Raw genomic sequence first — 18515 nt, 5'->3', positions numbered from 1 at the left:
GATCCACCTAAAACAAGATTTTATGACTGATTTTCTCAATTGTGGGTTTTTGTTCTTGTGAACTCTTGATAAATTGTAGTAGTGCTCACCACTCAGTACATGCTCCATCCATTATTGCATTTGGTGCTGTGCAGAACTACTGTACAGATGCTAACGTGTTTGAGGTGGAGGGAGGCCAAGCTCTATACCAGTCTGCTGGTCTACAGCGCGTAGGGTCGGGGGGGTGTCAGTGGACGGGCGGGGGCTTACCATCGCTGCGGCGGCAGCCGCTTGCGCCGCCACGGCCGTTTGGTTGGCCTGGTGCTGCGCGGCTTTGATTTTGGCCTGCAGGTGGGCCGGCGGGTGGAAGTACTTGCACTTCTCGCGGGAGCAGCGGCTCTTGATGTAGTCCATGCAGACGGTGACCGTGTTGTCGCTCGTGTCGATCATGGGGCTGTCGCTGGGGTGCGCAAAGCGGCAGTCCGTCTCGCCCCGCGCACAGTTCCCACGCTGGAACTCGCGGCACACCTGCGCATGTGCGCGCGCACACACACACACACACACACACACAGACACACACACACACAGACACACACACACACACACACACACACACACACACACACACAGACACACACACACACAGACACACAGAGACACACAGAGACACACACACACACACACACACACAGACACACACACACACACAGACACACAGAGACACACACACACAAAGGACACATAGAAAACAATACAATATGCCGGTCAGATCAAGACTATGAACAGTGTATCACTTTTTCTGCTTTGTCATTGCATCTATGAAGCTGGAAATTTAATGTGCACCTTGCTTCAAGAGCAGCATACTTCAACCAGAAGGTAAAGCTGCAGTAAAAAAGATCAGTCCAACTGCCCTGCTAACAGGTCTAACTGAGGAGTTTCTGAAATTAAGATCTCTTTCTAGATTGAGGCTGGCGGTCTTATTTGTGCTGCGATTACGCAGCAACTCACAGGGCTTTGATAAGCAACATCAGTGTCTCCGAGAACTGAAGAAAAAAAAATAGAGCCGTTTTCACATTAAAGCACTGAGAAATAATCTGTGCGTCAGTTTTGGGAAGACTTTTCAGTTGATTCAGGACATGAAAGAGAAAACAGTGACTGAACAACAACTGCCATGGGTGAGAGTGCTGCAGTGAGATCCACACACTGGCAGTGTGGGAGGATCCCATCGCTGAACACAGCCACTTTCATCATCAAGCAAATCACTGTTGCTAAGCAATGACACACAGCTTTCTCTGTCACTAATCTGAACGATTTCATGTCTTTTGTTTCAATACTGACAACCATCTTTGCGTTCTGTTCATTGTGTTTGACATGAAAAACACAAGCAGGTATGCTAAGTATCAATATCTATACGCATTATTTTAGTCCTTCCAGCAACATAAAAGGAATGTAGTGGTGTTGGGTTATGATGTGGAGGATATGTAGCCACCAGTGTGACAGTCTATTGCGTTATGCCAGATGTCTCATACTCATCAAACCTAGATGAGCTGAAGACTAGATGATAATAACAGCTCCACCAAGCCTAGCTGAAGACAAGCATAGGCAGTGTTTCCCCATGACAATGGTTTTAAGGTCACACCAAGGTGTGAAGGTGCATTTACAGTCAATTCCAACTTGTCTGAGAAATTGTGTACTTTAAAAGAGAACTGTGACTGGTCACATCCACCTTTTCTGTGTGAGGGTATACTTAAGGTGAAGACTGATTGGTCACCTCCAGCTTGTCAGTCCGCAGTAACTTTTGTGCGGAAGAAGACCCCTGCACCGTGACAGGGGGGCTTCCGGGGACGATGACCGGGGTGCTGGGTAGCATCTCCGTGGGAACCAGCCCCATTCCGTGAGTCACAGGGGTGAGATAGGGAGCATAGCTAATGCCAGGATTCGTCCCCAGTCCTTGGGTTACGGGAAATGTGGGCTGTGGACAGAAAAATAGAAGATCTCAATAAAGCAGAAAATTATAAACACTGAATAAACTGCAGTTTTCATCATCTGTATCAGTCCATAGTACCAACAATAAGTATTTTCAACAGAATACATACAAAAAGGGATGTTACTAAATAAAATGAGTAAGCTGGAGTAAATAAGTTAGAAGTGTAGAATAAGTTAGCTATAGTGAATTTTTTAATAGCTAGCTAAGTAATTTTGCTTGTAAGTCAGCTATCTCAGTACTTAAGTTATCTACCAAAGTACTTCATTTAGTGCACTAACTAGCTGGTGTGTTTAATTTAATACCATTTAATGTGGTGGCAGTGTAGCATAGTGGTTAAGGAGCAGGACTCGTAACCGAAAGGTTGCCGGTTCGATCCCCACTGGGGCACTGCTGCTGTACCCTTGGGCAAGGTACTTAACCCACAGTTGCCTCAGTAAATATCCAGCTGTATAAATGGATGACATTGTAAAGAACTGTAACCTATGTAAGTCGCTTTGGATAAAAGCGTCTGCCAAATGAATAAATGTAAATGTAAATGTACCAGCTGAGTCTTGTGAGTAACCGTAATTGGCAATGTAGAAATGTGAGGTCTATACGGAAAGACACCAGAAGGAGACTCATGACAGGATTTGGGAGTGAACTGTGCAAGCAATAACTATGTAACTTATGTTTTTCCTATAGCTGCCTTCTTGAACCCCACACCAGCTGCAGTAACATACTGATGCCAGACGCAGCCTGTGTCTAATAAAACATTCCCTCTCAGTTGACAGGATAACAGCAGCGGTCTGGTGCGTGGCTTTGATTGTGCTCGGCTTCCTGGAGTCAGCGCTACTTTAGCAGTTCAATAATAAATTGAAGAGCTTGTTAATATTCATAAGAATGCGCAGAGACCCTAACGGCCCACTCATCCCCTGTATTGCACTTCTGAATCTCTCTCAGCCCGGCTCAGAGCTGATCCAGGCCCTTGGGCTGTTGCTGACATTGGGGTGATGGGGAATGGCTGGCCTCTTTGTGTTGCTGCATTCCCAGTCTGATCCACACTGTAGGGCCAGATCAGGCACAGATGGAGAAATGAATATGCTTGCCTCCCCAGTCTTCTGATTTCTTTACATATTTGTGTGTGTTAGGGGTGCAGGTTGGGAGAAATGCGGGCTGTACTCGGTGAGTGGTATCTTTCCCAGGTGTGTGCCGGTGCGAGGCAGGGGCACTCACTACAGGCTGCATGGTCGTGCCGGGGATCATGAACTGCATCTGCTGGGCCAGCATGGCGGCCGCCGTCTTCTGCTGAATGAGGTTGTTGCGCCCGTTTATTTCTAGCTGGGTTTTTAAGTGTGCTGGTGGATGAAGGTATTTGCAGTTCTCTCGTGTACATCGGCCCTGGAGGGAGAAGAGAGAAAGCCAGGTGAAGGAGGCCTTTCAACATAGATTGTCATGGTTTTTCATCCGTTTCACTGCACGTCAATCAGTAATTCCAGAAGTGGGCTCGCAGGTAAATCAAGGGAGACACCTGAGCACGGTCTGGGTACGTGCCCAAAAGAGCACATGACAGGTTTGTCAGAACATAGTAAAGAAGAAAGAGAAATGAAGTGAAGTCGAACGGTTTCCAAGAAAACACTAACAGCAACTGAGGCAGCAGCCTACACACACAGCAACATTGAATTGAGCAAACATGACGCCATCCAACAAGTGTCTGTCTGAGATCATTCACGCACAAACCCAAACAATGCTGTTGGGGGGGTGGGAGGGGGGGGCACCATCTACCTGGTACTCATATTCTGAGCCACATGGTTTCAGCCCAGAAGCAGGAGTATGCTAATCCGGATAATATGGATCTCACTTTCACTACAAACCACGAGTAAGGACAAGAAAAAGAAGGCAAGCATTAGCAAGTGTGTGCTAGAAAGCGGGACTGTCTGGAGAATTCCATGCCTGCTTAAAATGCGTCACACCCTGATGCAAGACAGTAAAAGGAGAGCTGTACCAGTGCTGTAATCAAATTAGAGGCTCATTATTCTCCAGTCACAAGCCTGTGCAAATATCCCACCAATTAAAGATTGCACATTCTCCAAAACAAATACAGCATCTTCACATTTACAAATTGCCTGGCGTAATTATTCACATTATTCTAGTTGGTTACATCTGATACTACTTTAATGAATAAAACAACAGAGCAAAGTAATTCAAGAGTTTAAAAATATCTTTCAAATTCTCACCTCTGTAATAAAATACATTTCCTCATGCTATTTTCAGTTCACATTGATCATACTACAGAGCACAAGCAGATGACTTTCCAAACCAAGCAAACACCCTGCTCTAGGTCTTTAAGTAGACAGAAGTTAACAATTCATAGCCCATATTCAGCTGATTCATTGTAACTCGGCACAAGAACAGAGCCATAATTTAAACAGCGGTATAGTAAATTTAAATCACAGACCAATAGCAATAAATAATCAGATTTACCACCATGAAAGGCCTAACCTCCTTACAAGTGCAGCTGAAAAATCTGGTCTCAAATACTGCAAAACACAGGTGTGTATTTGTAAAAATGTCTCTAGCTGTCAGTTTATTAGTTAGTCTTTCCTGTGGGAAACTACTGCATACATTTTTAAACCAAGAGAGAACTGTTGGTACATTCAATCCATGACTGTTAAATTTTTAACTGCAACATATACAATAAAATGTTATTATATCTTAAACCTGAAATGCATTGAAGTGGGTATAAACCCACCACTGAGGGATTCACGCAAATTTTTATTTCATAGCCTAATATTTTCATTTATCTGGAAAGAACACCAAATAAGCCAATAATACAAAATGATAATATTACAAAACTGACATTCAGCGTGCTACAGCACACAACAACATTTTATTTTTAATTGAAAAGAGTGGTAATAAGACAATGATAACAAAAACAATGACTGTATGCCTCCTACCAACAAAACCAAAGAAAAGAGGTAAGTTCTTTCCGATGAATTATACTTACACAAATTGTATGTCCAGGAGTCCAGATCACCTATTAATGGCTTTATTTCTGACTCCTTCGCAACTGTGGTTAAAGAAAATGTATGCATGCCATCTGCCCTTCAAAATTTCTCAACAGTTTATCTTCTTGGTATAATGTGTTTGGATTGATTGCAGTAATTGTTGGTTTAAACTGTAAGGCATTCTGATTTTTAACCGACCTCATGGTTCAGTTCTGCACAATGATTGGCGATTCAAGCATGCAGTGATGCTGCCAATCTAAATTGTGTACCATCATGCAGCAGTCTGTTAGCACTGCAACCCAGGGGGATCATGAGCAGCACAACTGCTCCTGCAGAATCCCCCACTGAGAGCTGCGGTTATAGTTAAACTGCAAGGAAAACAGCCTACTTGAACCACTGCATGCATATTGTGATTAAGAACAATGTAACTGCTTCAGAGATGCTTTGGTTGGCAAGTGCTTCGTTATTCCAAAAGATGTTAGCCAGGTCCTAAGCCCTCCTCAATTTAATCAACTTGAGATGGAATGTCAGTACAGTACTGTTACAATGAAGACACTACAAAGCAACATCTTCCCCTCACCACAGCACAGTGAAATACAAGGCTCTCCTAAATCACAACCAAACCATTAATGTTCAACGGTGTCTGTTTCCTGAAGGTGTCTTTGATTATTTTGCTGTCTCTTGACCTTCACAGAACAATGACGTAATTTCAGTTTGTTATAAGCAGAAACCTGTTTTCAGACATTGATGCTCTACCTTTTTATCATGGAATTCTCACTCATCATAATACAATTATACGATTAAACAAGGAAGTGGAACCATTTTCACAGCTGTACAAACCTCTGATTTTTTTGGAAGGTTTTTTTAAAAGACTGTTAAAAACATTGTGACTGAAAACATTCTTCTACTAGTGACACTCTTGGCTTGGTTGAGTCATGAAAACTACGTTTTCAGTTTTAAGGGAAAAAGTGTCAAGACCAATCATGAAGTGATTTCACAATAGTTGCTTCAGACAACATCACAGGTTAACGGTAAATGGCACAGAGGAGTTGCACTCATTCCATGAAATCATAAGCTGCAGGAAGAGACAAGCCCCTCTTAAAAACAAATCACCACAGGACTCACAAGTCCTCCCTTGTTTTAGATAAGCCAAGATTCTCAATGCAGTAGTCTCAGTTCCCATGTCCCTGCAATAGCCCCTAGAACCCTAAAACAAACACTACAAGATGGTGACTATGGAGAAAAAGCCATAGTTTAAGGAAATTCCTCAAAATCACAAACCATCACAAGCTTAAAGGAGACAGAATTATCTTTAAAGAGGCAGCCATAATACCTTTGAGATAAGAGAAAAATGTCTGAGTCTGTGTTTTGATGTCCTCTGAAATATTAAGCAAATGTACAGGACTTAACTATTTTTTAAATGAGGTTAGTGGTAAGGTCACGTTGGGCAAGGGGACAAAACGAGGCCTAACATCTGCAGGTTAGGGGCACATTTCATGCAGCTTTACGTGCTGGTACTCTTCCTTCTTGAGCTTTTCTCCAAAATGTGCTTGTGTGTTATTGTACAAACAGCTACAGAAATGCCCCTGGGTGCTGCAGAGCAACGTGTTTAATTTTCCTCTTAAGCCCCACCTGAGCATTTAGCTCACTACTGTGTTAGTACCTGCAGCATGTACACATTTTAAGAGTCTGTGAAACGAATGGCTAGCTAGGTATTTAGGTACTTCGTTTCAGCTAAATCAATTCAGTAGCATGTATGAATATGAGTCCATCTTAACAACTGCAGTTAGCTAGTTAGCTAGATCTAGAAGGAATATGGCCTAATTACAGTTCAAAACCAGCATACTGCAGAAACATAACAGTATCTGTAGCTCCATATTTAGCTAGCTAGCTAAATATGTAGCAAGCTAGCCAGCAAAATGATTCAATGACTGCTGTAACTCCTTCTCTTCCTCCAAAATGCTTGCAATTTAGCTAACCCTTTGTAAGGTTGTACACAAAGTTGCCACTGTTCTAAAAAACAAAAACATACAAATAAAAGTTCCCTTAGTGTCCACACACATAGTTAGCTAGGTCAGCGAGAAACGTAGCAAGCTGTATAATAATTTGGATGTGTATGTTATATGTGACATATGAATATCAGTTAAAAATATTCCTCTATTTGGAATTTGTTGTCACACTTTGAAGTGTTTGGCCACCGTGTAAAATTATACAATATATAAATAATATATTTCATTTACCATGACAAAATAGTAACATGCTCCTTGGAAGTACTTTTGTATGCAATATTGGGCTACATCATGCCTCTCCACAGTCATTTTTTGGATATTTATCAAATTCATGGATAAAAGGTTTTTATGTTTGTCAACCTAGTAAAATCAATGGCTACAAGTCAAACGAGATATGCAGACCTCTGACATTCAGACGCCTGCCAATACCCAAAAAGACTGTAGCTGGCACTTCTCTACTTCAGTACTGCCATTCAGCCTCAAAAATATTCCAACGGACAGTCTGAAAAGCCTGTGAAAGCAGAAACATTCTCAGGACATCTGTTTATGGTAAATCGCATACGCGGTAAAAATGATGATATGCCCTGTCCAGGATGAAATTTGTGCATAAGGGGGGATGGAAGGAGAAGCCCTTGAGGAACAGCTCCCCACCTGCTGGCCTTGCCTTTTTCTCTTTTACATGTTACAAGCCCTGAGACCCCCTGCATAAAATTCCATGTAGCGCTGAATTAAGGACAGTAAATGTGCTCCAAATATTCCATTTAAATCCAGTGAGGATAAAGAAAATGAATGGCATTAATTTTAAACAGATTAGGATTATTCTGATGTAACCCACTTAATGCTTCCCACTTGGATCCCCACTAATTACCCTACTGAATTTGACTCCATCATTCAGGCTAGGATTCACAGGGTTTCCAACGGTGAATCCTTTACCAAAGGTGATGGGGAAAAAAGTAATTTGCCATTATATGACAGCAGAGAAAATTCCGATTCATCTGTGCTGTGGCCAGTACTGAATGACCACAAGGTTGCACTGCAATGTCCTCATGCAATATTCACATTTAGCCTTTCATTTGAAGCCCCGTCTCCACTGAAATCTACTACACACAAGTTTATTTTGACTGCAGCCCACATGATCGGCGTTGCAAGTCTGATACGATTACTGCTGAACCTCGGTACAGGCACACTGACATATTACACATTTTACTGTTTCTTGGTGTGCATCTTTTGGCGTACGTAGGGGCTACCTTCACTGGCTACCTTCACTGCTCTCACAAGTCTTGCGTTTGTTATGTTATGAACTGCAAGAAAAAAAAAAGCAAGACACGGACTTACAAAACGGATTACATGTATCTTGGCAGCCTAGCTAACAAGATTTGAGTCTTTCTAACATAATGATTTGCCATTTGGGGAGTAAAATATCTCATGGAAGTCCAAATGGTATCAATGGCTTCCCCTTTGGAAGTAACGGTTTTAAGAAAAATGTTTTGCAGCTGTGCAAACAAAATGTGCCATACCTTGTGTTACTTGTTTTTAAAATACCTCCCTGGCTACGGCACCTTGCAGAGGACACTGCGTATGCGAAGCGAAATATTCATCCTTGTGGCTGCGTGCTGCTGTCAGTACAGAATGCCACTTCAGGCACCTACATCTCTTTCATCAACCGCTTATTGTCTGCAAGGTATAATTCTATCTGGCTGTGGGGTCACACACACACAGAATGCACGCTTATGTGGGGAAGAATGGGACCGCAGTCTCATTTGGCCTCTGCTGCAGATGGATAATTTGCATTTCATTTCAATGGGACTAACTGTTTGTCTTGCCAACAGAGAGGCCAAAATACTGATTCAGGGAGCACCCTGTTGTGTTCCTCATCAACGTAGGTCCAGAATCCTTCTTTGGCTTGATATGTCTTCATTTTTCTCCTCACCACATAAACGATGTGCGGCCTCCATCCATTCGAAATGAAACACTATCAATAATTGAAGGATGCAATACACATTCTTGCAGCTGTTGTCAGCACAAGCTTCCAGTTCACCAACAACAACCACCCTTGGCATAGTGCACTTAAACTACTGCACTGACTTTGACATAATTCATACAGCTAATTCTAGGATTAATTCTAGGATTAATACTAATAAAAATATACTGTTAGAATCACAATTCTAACTATGTGCCCTGCAAGTCTAAACTAAAATACCATTTTTGAAAAACAGGCTGTTATGATACATTAGTAGGGGGAAATCATTCAGTCGTTCTGCTTTAAGAAGAGAGCTATAACACCCAAACACAGTCAAGCGGCTGCATGTTCAGACATATGAGCTCCATGTGAACTACTGCAACCCCATGCAACTCTTCACTTTTCTCTGTGTCCTTGTCACTGTGTGAGGCTGGTAATTACGTGTCTGAATCTTTATTTTTTCTTATATGTAAAGCTAACAATAGCTGTAATCATCCCACACTGTTTGACAGAACACGTGTTCCACCCACGCGCCAGAAGGGTCGTGAGTTTCGAGGCTCTCCTATGATATTAAAAGCTTCAAACCTCTCAGCCCTGCCAGTCAACAGGAGAGTATTCTGTCAGGGAATCAAGCCTAACAAAATTAGCGTGCATTTGCTAAGACTGCTGTAAAAGCAAAGATGGAAGCCCACATCTCTCTCATTTCTAAGGGAAGAGGAAATCAACAGAGAGAGAGAGAGAGAGAGAGAGAGAGAGAGAGAGAGAGAGAGAGAGAGAGAGAGAGAGAGAGAGAGAGAGGGGTTATTCTTTGATGTGCAGCTTACAGTGTTTGAGCATCTAGTGGTGCAGGGCTCATGTTGTCTGCAGATATAAGATGATCTCTGCTCCATCTGATCTGCTGACACACCAAACATGTATTCAATTGTCCTGATGGCTGCTAAAAGACTCCTGGCTGCTGCTGAATCCAGGTCTTGAGGTCCTACTATATGCCTAGACAATAACTGGATGATATGCCACCGATTGCTCTCTGCCATGGGAACACAAGCAATATGCTAGTCTCACACTCTGCTCCAGCACAATAATCCATTCCTTTTCTACAGTACAAGATGAAATTATTCTGCTTGAAGACCAGAGCCAGATTCACTTTGGGAGTCACAGATGATTTGACCAGAGAAGTCTTAAGCAAATGCAGATTTATCGATCTAGAAGTAGATTGAGAACCAGACCCATCTAGACCCAGAACAGTCTCCCCCACACACAGCACTAGGTGCACGTGATTCGTGCTTATTTAAATTTACATTGTCAGCAGGCAGTTTACTGTTAATTATACCCCTTGGAATAGAATGCACTCGATCAGCGTGAAGCTTAGAAAATTGTTACAGGTACTATTTTTGTTTCAGTAATGATACACAATAGGAACGCAGACTTTTTTTTTTAAATATTCAATGTTTATATGGCTGCAGAGACAAACCAGGAGATGAGAAAATTCCTACTTTCCATGCATTGATCTTTTGTTATGCTATTGCCTGTGGTCTGTTTTTTGATGGTCTGTTGTATACTGGTGTAAGTGTCAATTATGGAAAGCTATCACAGGAGGTGTGAATATAGCAGACACATATTGGAAAAGCAATTCAGTCTGGGCCGTAGAGCAGACCTGCAGGTTGGTTGAGAGCAGACAGGTGCCAGGTAAGGCACTGTGTTAGAACGGGGACTTTGTAAACAACTGTAAATAATTATATGGCTCCCCCACCATAAAGCTCTCTTTTCATTTGCTTGCATGACACTCAGATCTTTACAGTGAATCCTTCCTACTCATTTTGCTTTACTTAGATGAATTAAGTGACACCCAGAAAAAACATAAGACTAATGGAGAGAATTTCAGCATGGATTTCTCTGTCTTTGAGGTCTGTGTGTGTGTGTATATGATCATGAAAGGACAAAAGAGAACACCCATCCAACCACACAGACACACACACAAATTTTCCCAATGAATTCATGGGACACTTGTTTCAATATTGTCCCAGTGGTAATTAAGTATGCGTTTGTTTCACCACCAGTAATCCTACAGATGGGCTACCAGCACAACTGCTGACATGTTTGTGATTAATATGCGGGAGCCGGTGTCTCTTAAGCCCGGCTTTCCACTGCAGAGAGTGCTAATTCCACAAGCAGCAACCCCCCCACACACACACACACACCCACCCCCACCCCCTCCCACCTCCTGTTCTCCCCCATCAGATCATCTGCAGAGATATCCTGCTGCAGAAGCATTCTCCTGCAGGTCCCCGCTCCGCTCCCCTCCCTCCCCGGCCCACATCGCCCGAGCGTATGCCTCGACAGCAATACGCAGCGCTGCCGCAGACAGCAAGAGCAACCCACTTTAGAGCGCACCAGCCACGACGCGCTGTAAAAACAAAAAAACACAGGGGTCTGTGGGAACGTCCACGCGGGAGACCCGAGCTGAGGCACATGCTCCTGTAAAGCCTGCCAGTCATCGGCCCCCCTCTCTCCCTCTCCCCTCCCCTTAATGAAAGTCGGGGGCTTTGAGGCCGGTGCGCCGTGCGGGATTCCGGAGATGAGCGAGGAATGTAAAGATGCGAGCGTGTGCGAGTCCCTCCCGGGCCCTCTGGGGTTGGACACCACCTGAACCAACACTGGCATGCCGGCTTCCAGTAAGCCCCTGCCCTCCTGTCGTTCATCCACAATGCGGAGACACGGCGGCTCTAATCCATGGCAGCCTCTGACACGTCCGGGGACACACAGGTGTAAAGCCATGCTGGCAGCAGTGCCCCACGGCTTTCATTAAACAATTTTCCACAGAGGTGTTTACAGTGACGGTATAACTTCTTTAGCTTCATTGCCCTTATAATATTGGATTCAAATTTGATGGTCACGCTTTACTTTATTCATTTTACAGCAGACCCCCTGAGCTTGTAGATATCTTGTTTCATAGAGTCAGTAATTACACACAGGTCAACAACTTCACAGAAAGCACAGACTCATCTTTCATTTGACACATCTTAGGCGCGGCCAGCATATGCGGACAAACTTCTCATGCCCAACACTGGCCAATACTGTCATCTCACTATTTTTGAATAAAACTTCACAAATATTTTGCACAGTTACAATTTACAGTGTCCATATTGTAGTGTAAAACAGTTTTCGTCACCCTAGACTTAAGCGAAGCCCATTAGGACTGCCAAAGATATCGTTCACAGCATTCATTCATACATCTCACATGTAGCATGTGCATTAGTTATAGGTTATATATAATACATTCTACATAGGGCTATAGGTTGTTGTTACATCCATTTCACTGCTTATAAGGATCTCATAATCTCATTTTATAAGACGGAAGAGTGTGGTGGTTCTGATTAAGTACATAAGGCTGCAGGCCTCTGCCGTACATGATGATGGCGGCAGCAGCATCAACAAAAATTATAACTTTTATATCATCATGTTTGTTAATACAACCAATTTTCTGTAACTATAAATTTTCTATACTCTAAAACTCATTTACGAGCCATTTTGTTCTTTTTCCAATTTACGCATTTGTTTGCTGAGATCAAAAAGAGAAAACTCACAAAGGAGAGATCAAGTGCAATCTCTGCAACTACATAAGTAAACAGACAACAGAGGGGCTCTTTACAACGCTCAGAACACCACTTACAGCCAAAAGAAAAATTACGTTTAATATGAATAGCTACAGTTTTGAACGCTGTTACAAAATCCGAACATCTCTTTAAAATAATAACAAAAATGGGCGCATTCATAATTCTAATGTGAGTACACTCACAAAAGCACACTATACAGAAGTACATTTGCTCATGCGGGTTTCTATGAATCCACTTTCCAAGCAAACTGCAGATATGTTTTTTCTGCGTTCAGCTAAAATCATAGGATTAATACAGCCACAGATGTAACGATAGCTTATTCAGGGATAAACTCTAAACAGTATGGCAAAACTGATCATTTAAAAAAAAATCAAAAAACAAGATCGGACAAGTTTACAACTAGAATGGGACAGAGCGCAGACCTCTGCCACCCCTAACACACTAACCTCACAGTCAAGAAAATACTGGCACACAAAATATGACATATCCATCCAGATAGCCCACACGCCTGACCCCTATTTCCTCAAAAGCAACCCTTGTGATAAATTTTCAAACAGCAGGAATGAGAGTCTGCACATCTGCTGAATACAAATTCCCTCACCGTGCTGAGACACGCATTCTGTGTGAAGGCTTTTACCGTGAGCAGGTGTGACGCGTGAAATCAAAAGGAGCTGTGGACAGACTGTGCTCAAAGTGCGGAGACCAGATTAACCATGTGACCATCACCGCCCTGCCATGTCCAGCTCTGAACCTTCCCTCCCCTACACACGCAGTCAACCTGACCTACTCTACAGGACCATTTAAACATTTCAAGTGCAGCACATCATTAGATCTACATTCCTATCAATACACTTCAACAGACTGGACCATACTGTACGGACTCACCAACTGTCATTGGTTGCTCATCTCCTTCATCAAGGATTAAAGTCCACCATTGGCGAGTGGTGTTTTTTCTGATAATACATAAATGTTACTCACATCATTTCAGAATAATAATTGACTAGATTATGGGTTTAAACAAACGCAGAACCCCTTGCACACCAGGATTAGAATTGCCTCCCTCAGTTTAATACTATGTTGTGCTGTATAAAGCGCAACACAGTAAACCAGTACACAGTCTATGCAGAAATTCCATCATGACAGTAAAAGGGCAGGCTAATAGTAGAGGAATGTGCTGCATGTTATTATGAGCCATTTCCAACTGCACTGCGGATCTGCTCTCAAGATACTGATGGAAAGGAGGGGGCAACTTGCAGTTTCTTAATCTGAAGTTGGCTAAACAAGCGCACTTAATGCCATGAACAGGAATGTATAGGGAAGTAAAGCATTCAAATTCACCATTGGCATCCAGTCAGACTGTGTTTGTGGCATTACGGCAAGACGACAATGGTTTGTGTTTTGTCCTTGTGCCGCGGCCGTTCGTAATTTCCTGGAATCTGGGAGCCACAATGCAGGTGGGAATCTCCAACTGAGATTTTGTTTTCACATTTCCAGACCGCTCCGCTCTTTTAATTATGCACCGTGAATGGAGGTTTCCAAACGCACAGCTAGACGGCTAGTCATTTCCTACTTTTTTGTTTTGTTTTTTGGATTTCACCTTATTTCCCAACTGAGCCAACAGGCACAAAGGAAGAGACTTCCCTTCCATGTGGAGACAGCGTGCCAGCGGCACTGACACCGGTCTGCAGTGGCAAAGGAAAGAACAGGAAGCTTTTGCGTGCCAGAAAACATTACATCTTTCCTGTAGGTGAGTCACTGCAACGTTTTGAGCCAGGAGTGTCATTTTTTTTTTGTTATTTTCTGTAAATTTGGGCAATACACGGTTCCAGAAAATACTCCACTATAAAATAAAGACTATGATCTAATTTCTCCTGGTTTTAAAAGTCATTTCAGTTTCAGTGTGAAGAATTCTAAAATAATGCTTGGATATGATTGGTGTAAACAGCAGATTAGGTTGCTTTGATTTAGAGCATTACTTGGGCGTGGGTGGGGTCCAATACATATGTGCAAATATTTACCCTGAACAGCTAGAGATGGAAACATCTACGGTCACAGCAGTCACACTCTCACGTTATCAACTGCTGAGATGCTAATTCTACAGTAATATCAAGTTATGTATTCTTCCAAGGTGACTTGTGTATCTTACGTTTAACTCATTACTGACTTGTGCAACCGGATAAACCCAGCCCATAGTAATTCATATTAAATACCTTGTTCAAGAATACAGCAGCATCCCACCTTCAGCCCTCTAGTTACAGGCCCTATTCGCCAGCCTGAAGCTGATGTGCATGTTCAGAGCTCCTACTTCACCGTCTGTGCAGCTACCAGGTTAACATTTAAATCTACTTTGCTTCTAAACAAAGCCGAGGTTTTTGTGATATTACCAGGTCTTTCGCTGACGTCAGTCTTGGCTCTTTGAACACTGTCACAAAGACAGAAGGGTCCTTTTAAAAGGTAGCGTCTGCTGCTGCCGCCAACCTCTAACAAGGGCTGAAGTGGCTGTGGATTACAGGAAGTGAGTAATGACTCACACACCCCGCACCGTGGGGTACAATGGGGCTCATTTCTGCACCGTGAAGGGACAGAGATATTACCATCTGAAAAGAGCATCATTTCAGTAATGAGGACAACTAATAACATCGCTGCTATCTGCTAATGAAATCAGCGCAGAAGCAGTTGAGGGAAGAGCAGAGTGCTGTGGATGGAGCACTCGCGAACAGGGAAAGCAGGTCTCCTACATTTTTCCTTGAAAAAGTGCCTTAACACTCTCCGCATGGGGCACCAAATTCTCTCAGTCCCTCGTTCTCTTTCTCTCACTCTCCCTGTCATTCCCTCCCCCCTCCCACCCCCGCCACCATTGGTTCCTTTGCGTCTGTAATGGTATATGAGGTGCCAATTAGTGTCACCACCTGTCGCGGTGGTTCAGTGATGCAGGCATCTGTTGGGTGTGAAATTGGCCGGCACTGCTGGAACCCCTTTCATTTTCGTCCCTGAACTCTGTCAGCCCCCGCCGGCCACCTCTCGGTGGCCCTGACCTCCACGGCAAGGCTTTTCCGTGCCGGGAGACACAAGCACGCGGGCTGCTTTTCACTTTCGCATGCTGACGCTGACAGCGCCGCCTTCACGATACACAACCTAATCACTAACGGCATGGAAGTGTAACCTCCTAACACAGACTGGGGAATAATGTGTTGCTTTGAATGAAGGCACAAATCACAAATTTCAAATGAACGCAGCGGTTCCGTCACTTAATCCCTGCATTAGAGAATTATCTTGACATAACAGGATTTATGGCAGTGGTCTTATGGAAACTCAGTTGTGATTTCACAGTGTCATATTAATCCTGTTTCTCTTTGCAAAAAAATAATGACTGTATAACAAAATCCCTCCCGCGATATAGATTTGCTCAATGATTATAACACATATGAAAGCTGGTTTATACAATAATAACTATGAATTGAAGAAAGAAATGAATTAAATAAAAAACCAACAACAAACACCTATCAATATCTTCTATCTGGGGATATTATGAACAGAGGTATTTGCTCACTCTCAAGATTAATATAGTAAGAAAGTTAAAGATAAGGTTTATTGGGGCAAGAAAATATGAGGTTGTTAAACGAAGGCACTATTTTTGTGATGTATCTGGTGGCAGCTTTGTTCATAAATCTTCACTGTCTACAGACATGCTATGAAGAAATTAGACATATCCCGATGTAACAGCATGCGCTGTGCTGGTCACCCCGCCCACATGCTGAATGTTAAACACCATGCAATGCCCAAGATGACTGAACACGGGCAAAGTATGTGAACAGAAAGACGACGTTCAGATTTCCTATTCTGCTACACAATTTTTTTTAAAAGTAGGCTGAATGGATTAAGAGTGAAATTGAGGATACATTACATACACTATTTATAGCGTCATTAGCTTTTTATAGCTTGCGCTCACTGGATCAGCACAGGAACATTCAATATTTCGGAAAAAAAAAAACACTAAATGAAACAAAAAGGGTCCTGGTTTATCAAGAAATCTTGGGGGAAAAAAATGAATAAATCTACTGTGTGTATTGTTACAATATGCATTTCAAAAGAGTGAGAGAGGGAACAGTTCAGTCCTTCTGACAGTCTTTCAAACATCTCAGAATACCTACTCCATTAATGCTTCTGCTGCGTGCTGCCAGCACAGTAGCTGTCAGCTCAGTGCTCTAGAAGCCTCATAAGGATTTCATGCCACTGACATTCAGGGAACCTTTTGTTACCTCTAAACTACGAATTAACATCTCATTCATCGCAAATTAGAAAAAATAAACAGCAGCTTGTCTCACTGAATATTAGCTCTGTGAGTGTGATTTCAAATATGCTGCAGGAGGTAATAAACCTACTTCAGGACATTGATGAGAATCATTTGCCATTCATGACTGCACCACTGCATGCAGGAAGTACTCTCGCTGTATCTGGGATTTAAAGGTTAACGACTAATTAGGTGAGGCCTCTTATTTCAAAGACAATTAAAAAGCCCCTACGCTCATTAAAGCCTTTCTGTCGCGTTCCCCAGCTGTGACTCCCCAACCCCGCGGTATAAACTAGGTCCCGGTAGTGCTAGCCGCAGCAGACAAGGCTAAGAGCCGACATTACCGAATTATTCAGCTCCCTCCAACAGCGTCCTCTGTACACACACGTTTTATCATTGCTCTGGTTTTAGGGCGAAACAAAAATCCCTGATGACAATGAAATGTTAAAACTGTTGGTGAGCATTTCTTTTTTACAATTTTTGGAATATTGTAATGAAATCTGCACCAGTGTGATAGTATTGATGTCTTTACTGTAAAATGAAGCCGTACAAATAAGCTTTTACAAATGACAAGATATTTGGCCAGTCTGCAATGGAATGCTTGAGGGGGAGGTTCAGGCTCCTAATTAACATGCATTTGTTATCCGTTTCTGGTCTGCTAGCTGGTGGGCTGAAAAGCTGCATGTCAGATACCTGAGGGCTACAGCACTCTTCAGCCTGCAAGTATACTTATTTATGGCTAATTAATAATCAAAATCATACATTTTCTGAAGATAAATAAAATTTGTTTGTTTGCTCACTAGTAGAATAGCTAGCTAGCCGGTCAATGACATATTTGCTATGAGAAAAGTTAAATGTTTACAAAACTGTAGAATGAGCTACACTACACTACGTAACTCTCCCAAACAGGCAACAGATTTAGAGAGATTTCACCATTTATTTTACACACCTGATAATGGTAAAAATGAGGTAGAAAACCGCTGCATCTACTGTGTAATCCAGCTGCTGAATTAAGACACAGAAAGGATGCTGAAATTTTATGCTTAAAACATCATTATTTGATAATACAAAAAAACTGGACACGCCATTCCTTCCACTGGCAGACACCAGAGGAGACCTGCGCAATAAAAGGTACAACACTTCCTCTGTGGCCATGGGAACAGGGGTGGGGGATATGGTGCTCTTCAGCGTAGCCCGTGGGCTGGGAGGAGAGCACAGCAGAGTGGAGTGGAAGGAGAGCAGGCAGCGGGGCTGGAGGTGTGGTGCTGATGCTGTGCGCGCTACTTTCTGCGGAGGGAGTGATGAAGTGAAGGCCTCTCAAAGAGCATGCGTGGGCCCGGGTCAGACCTCCCCACGCTACCACTGCATCACTCCATCATTATGCAACGGGGCTCGTTTCACAGATGCTAACAAGAGAGCAGGCAATGACAGCATCTACAGAGCGCATCACAGGAGACGCTGACAGCAGAAAAGCCATACGTTGGACGTGCTTTTAAATTCCTCTTTCTATGCATTGTTTTACTGTAAAAACAGATTCAGAGGGGGAGTCTGAACTTTACAAGATTCCCCGGACAACAGAGTACACACAAAGCACATACCACCAAGTGCTGCGTCTTCTCTAATCCTTCCTGACACTGCTGACAGTGCTTGTTCAGATTTGCTGTGGACATGCTAGTGGACCTAGAAATCCA

At 42.9% G+C, this 18515-nt stretch overlaps 1 protein-coding gene across 10 annotated transcripts in view; it reads right to left on the bottom strand.

The window, feature by feature from the left end:
• Positions 1-18515, bottom strand: part of LOC118788761 (muscleblind-like protein 2a) — a 55997-nt gene that overhangs the window by 14731 nt on the left and 22751 nt on the right. For all 10 annotated transcript variants that reach the window (XM_036544800.1, XM_036544802.1, XM_036544806.1 and 7 more), the window contains exons 3-5: positions 3179-3343; positions 1751-1951; positions 250-507 (exon numbers count right to left, since the gene is read on the bottom strand). In XM_036544800.1, the coding sequence (XP_036400693.1) occupies positions 250-507; positions 1751-1951; positions 3179-3343 (624 nt within the window). The remainder of the gene's footprint in view (positions 1-249; positions 508-1750; positions 1952-3178; positions 3344-18515) is intronic.

The sequence above is a fragment of the Megalops cyprinoides genome, chromosome 14 (genome assembly GCF_013368585.1).
Source record: "Megalops cyprinoides isolate fMegCyp1 chromosome 14, fMegCyp1.pri, whole genome shotgun sequence".
NCBI classification, from domain to species: domain Eukaryota; kingdom Metazoa; phylum Chordata; class Actinopteri; order Elopiformes; family Megalopidae; genus Megalops; species Megalops cyprinoides.
The sequence above is the reverse complement of the archived record's forward strand: the minus strand, read 5'-3'. Positions and strand labels throughout refer to the sequence as shown.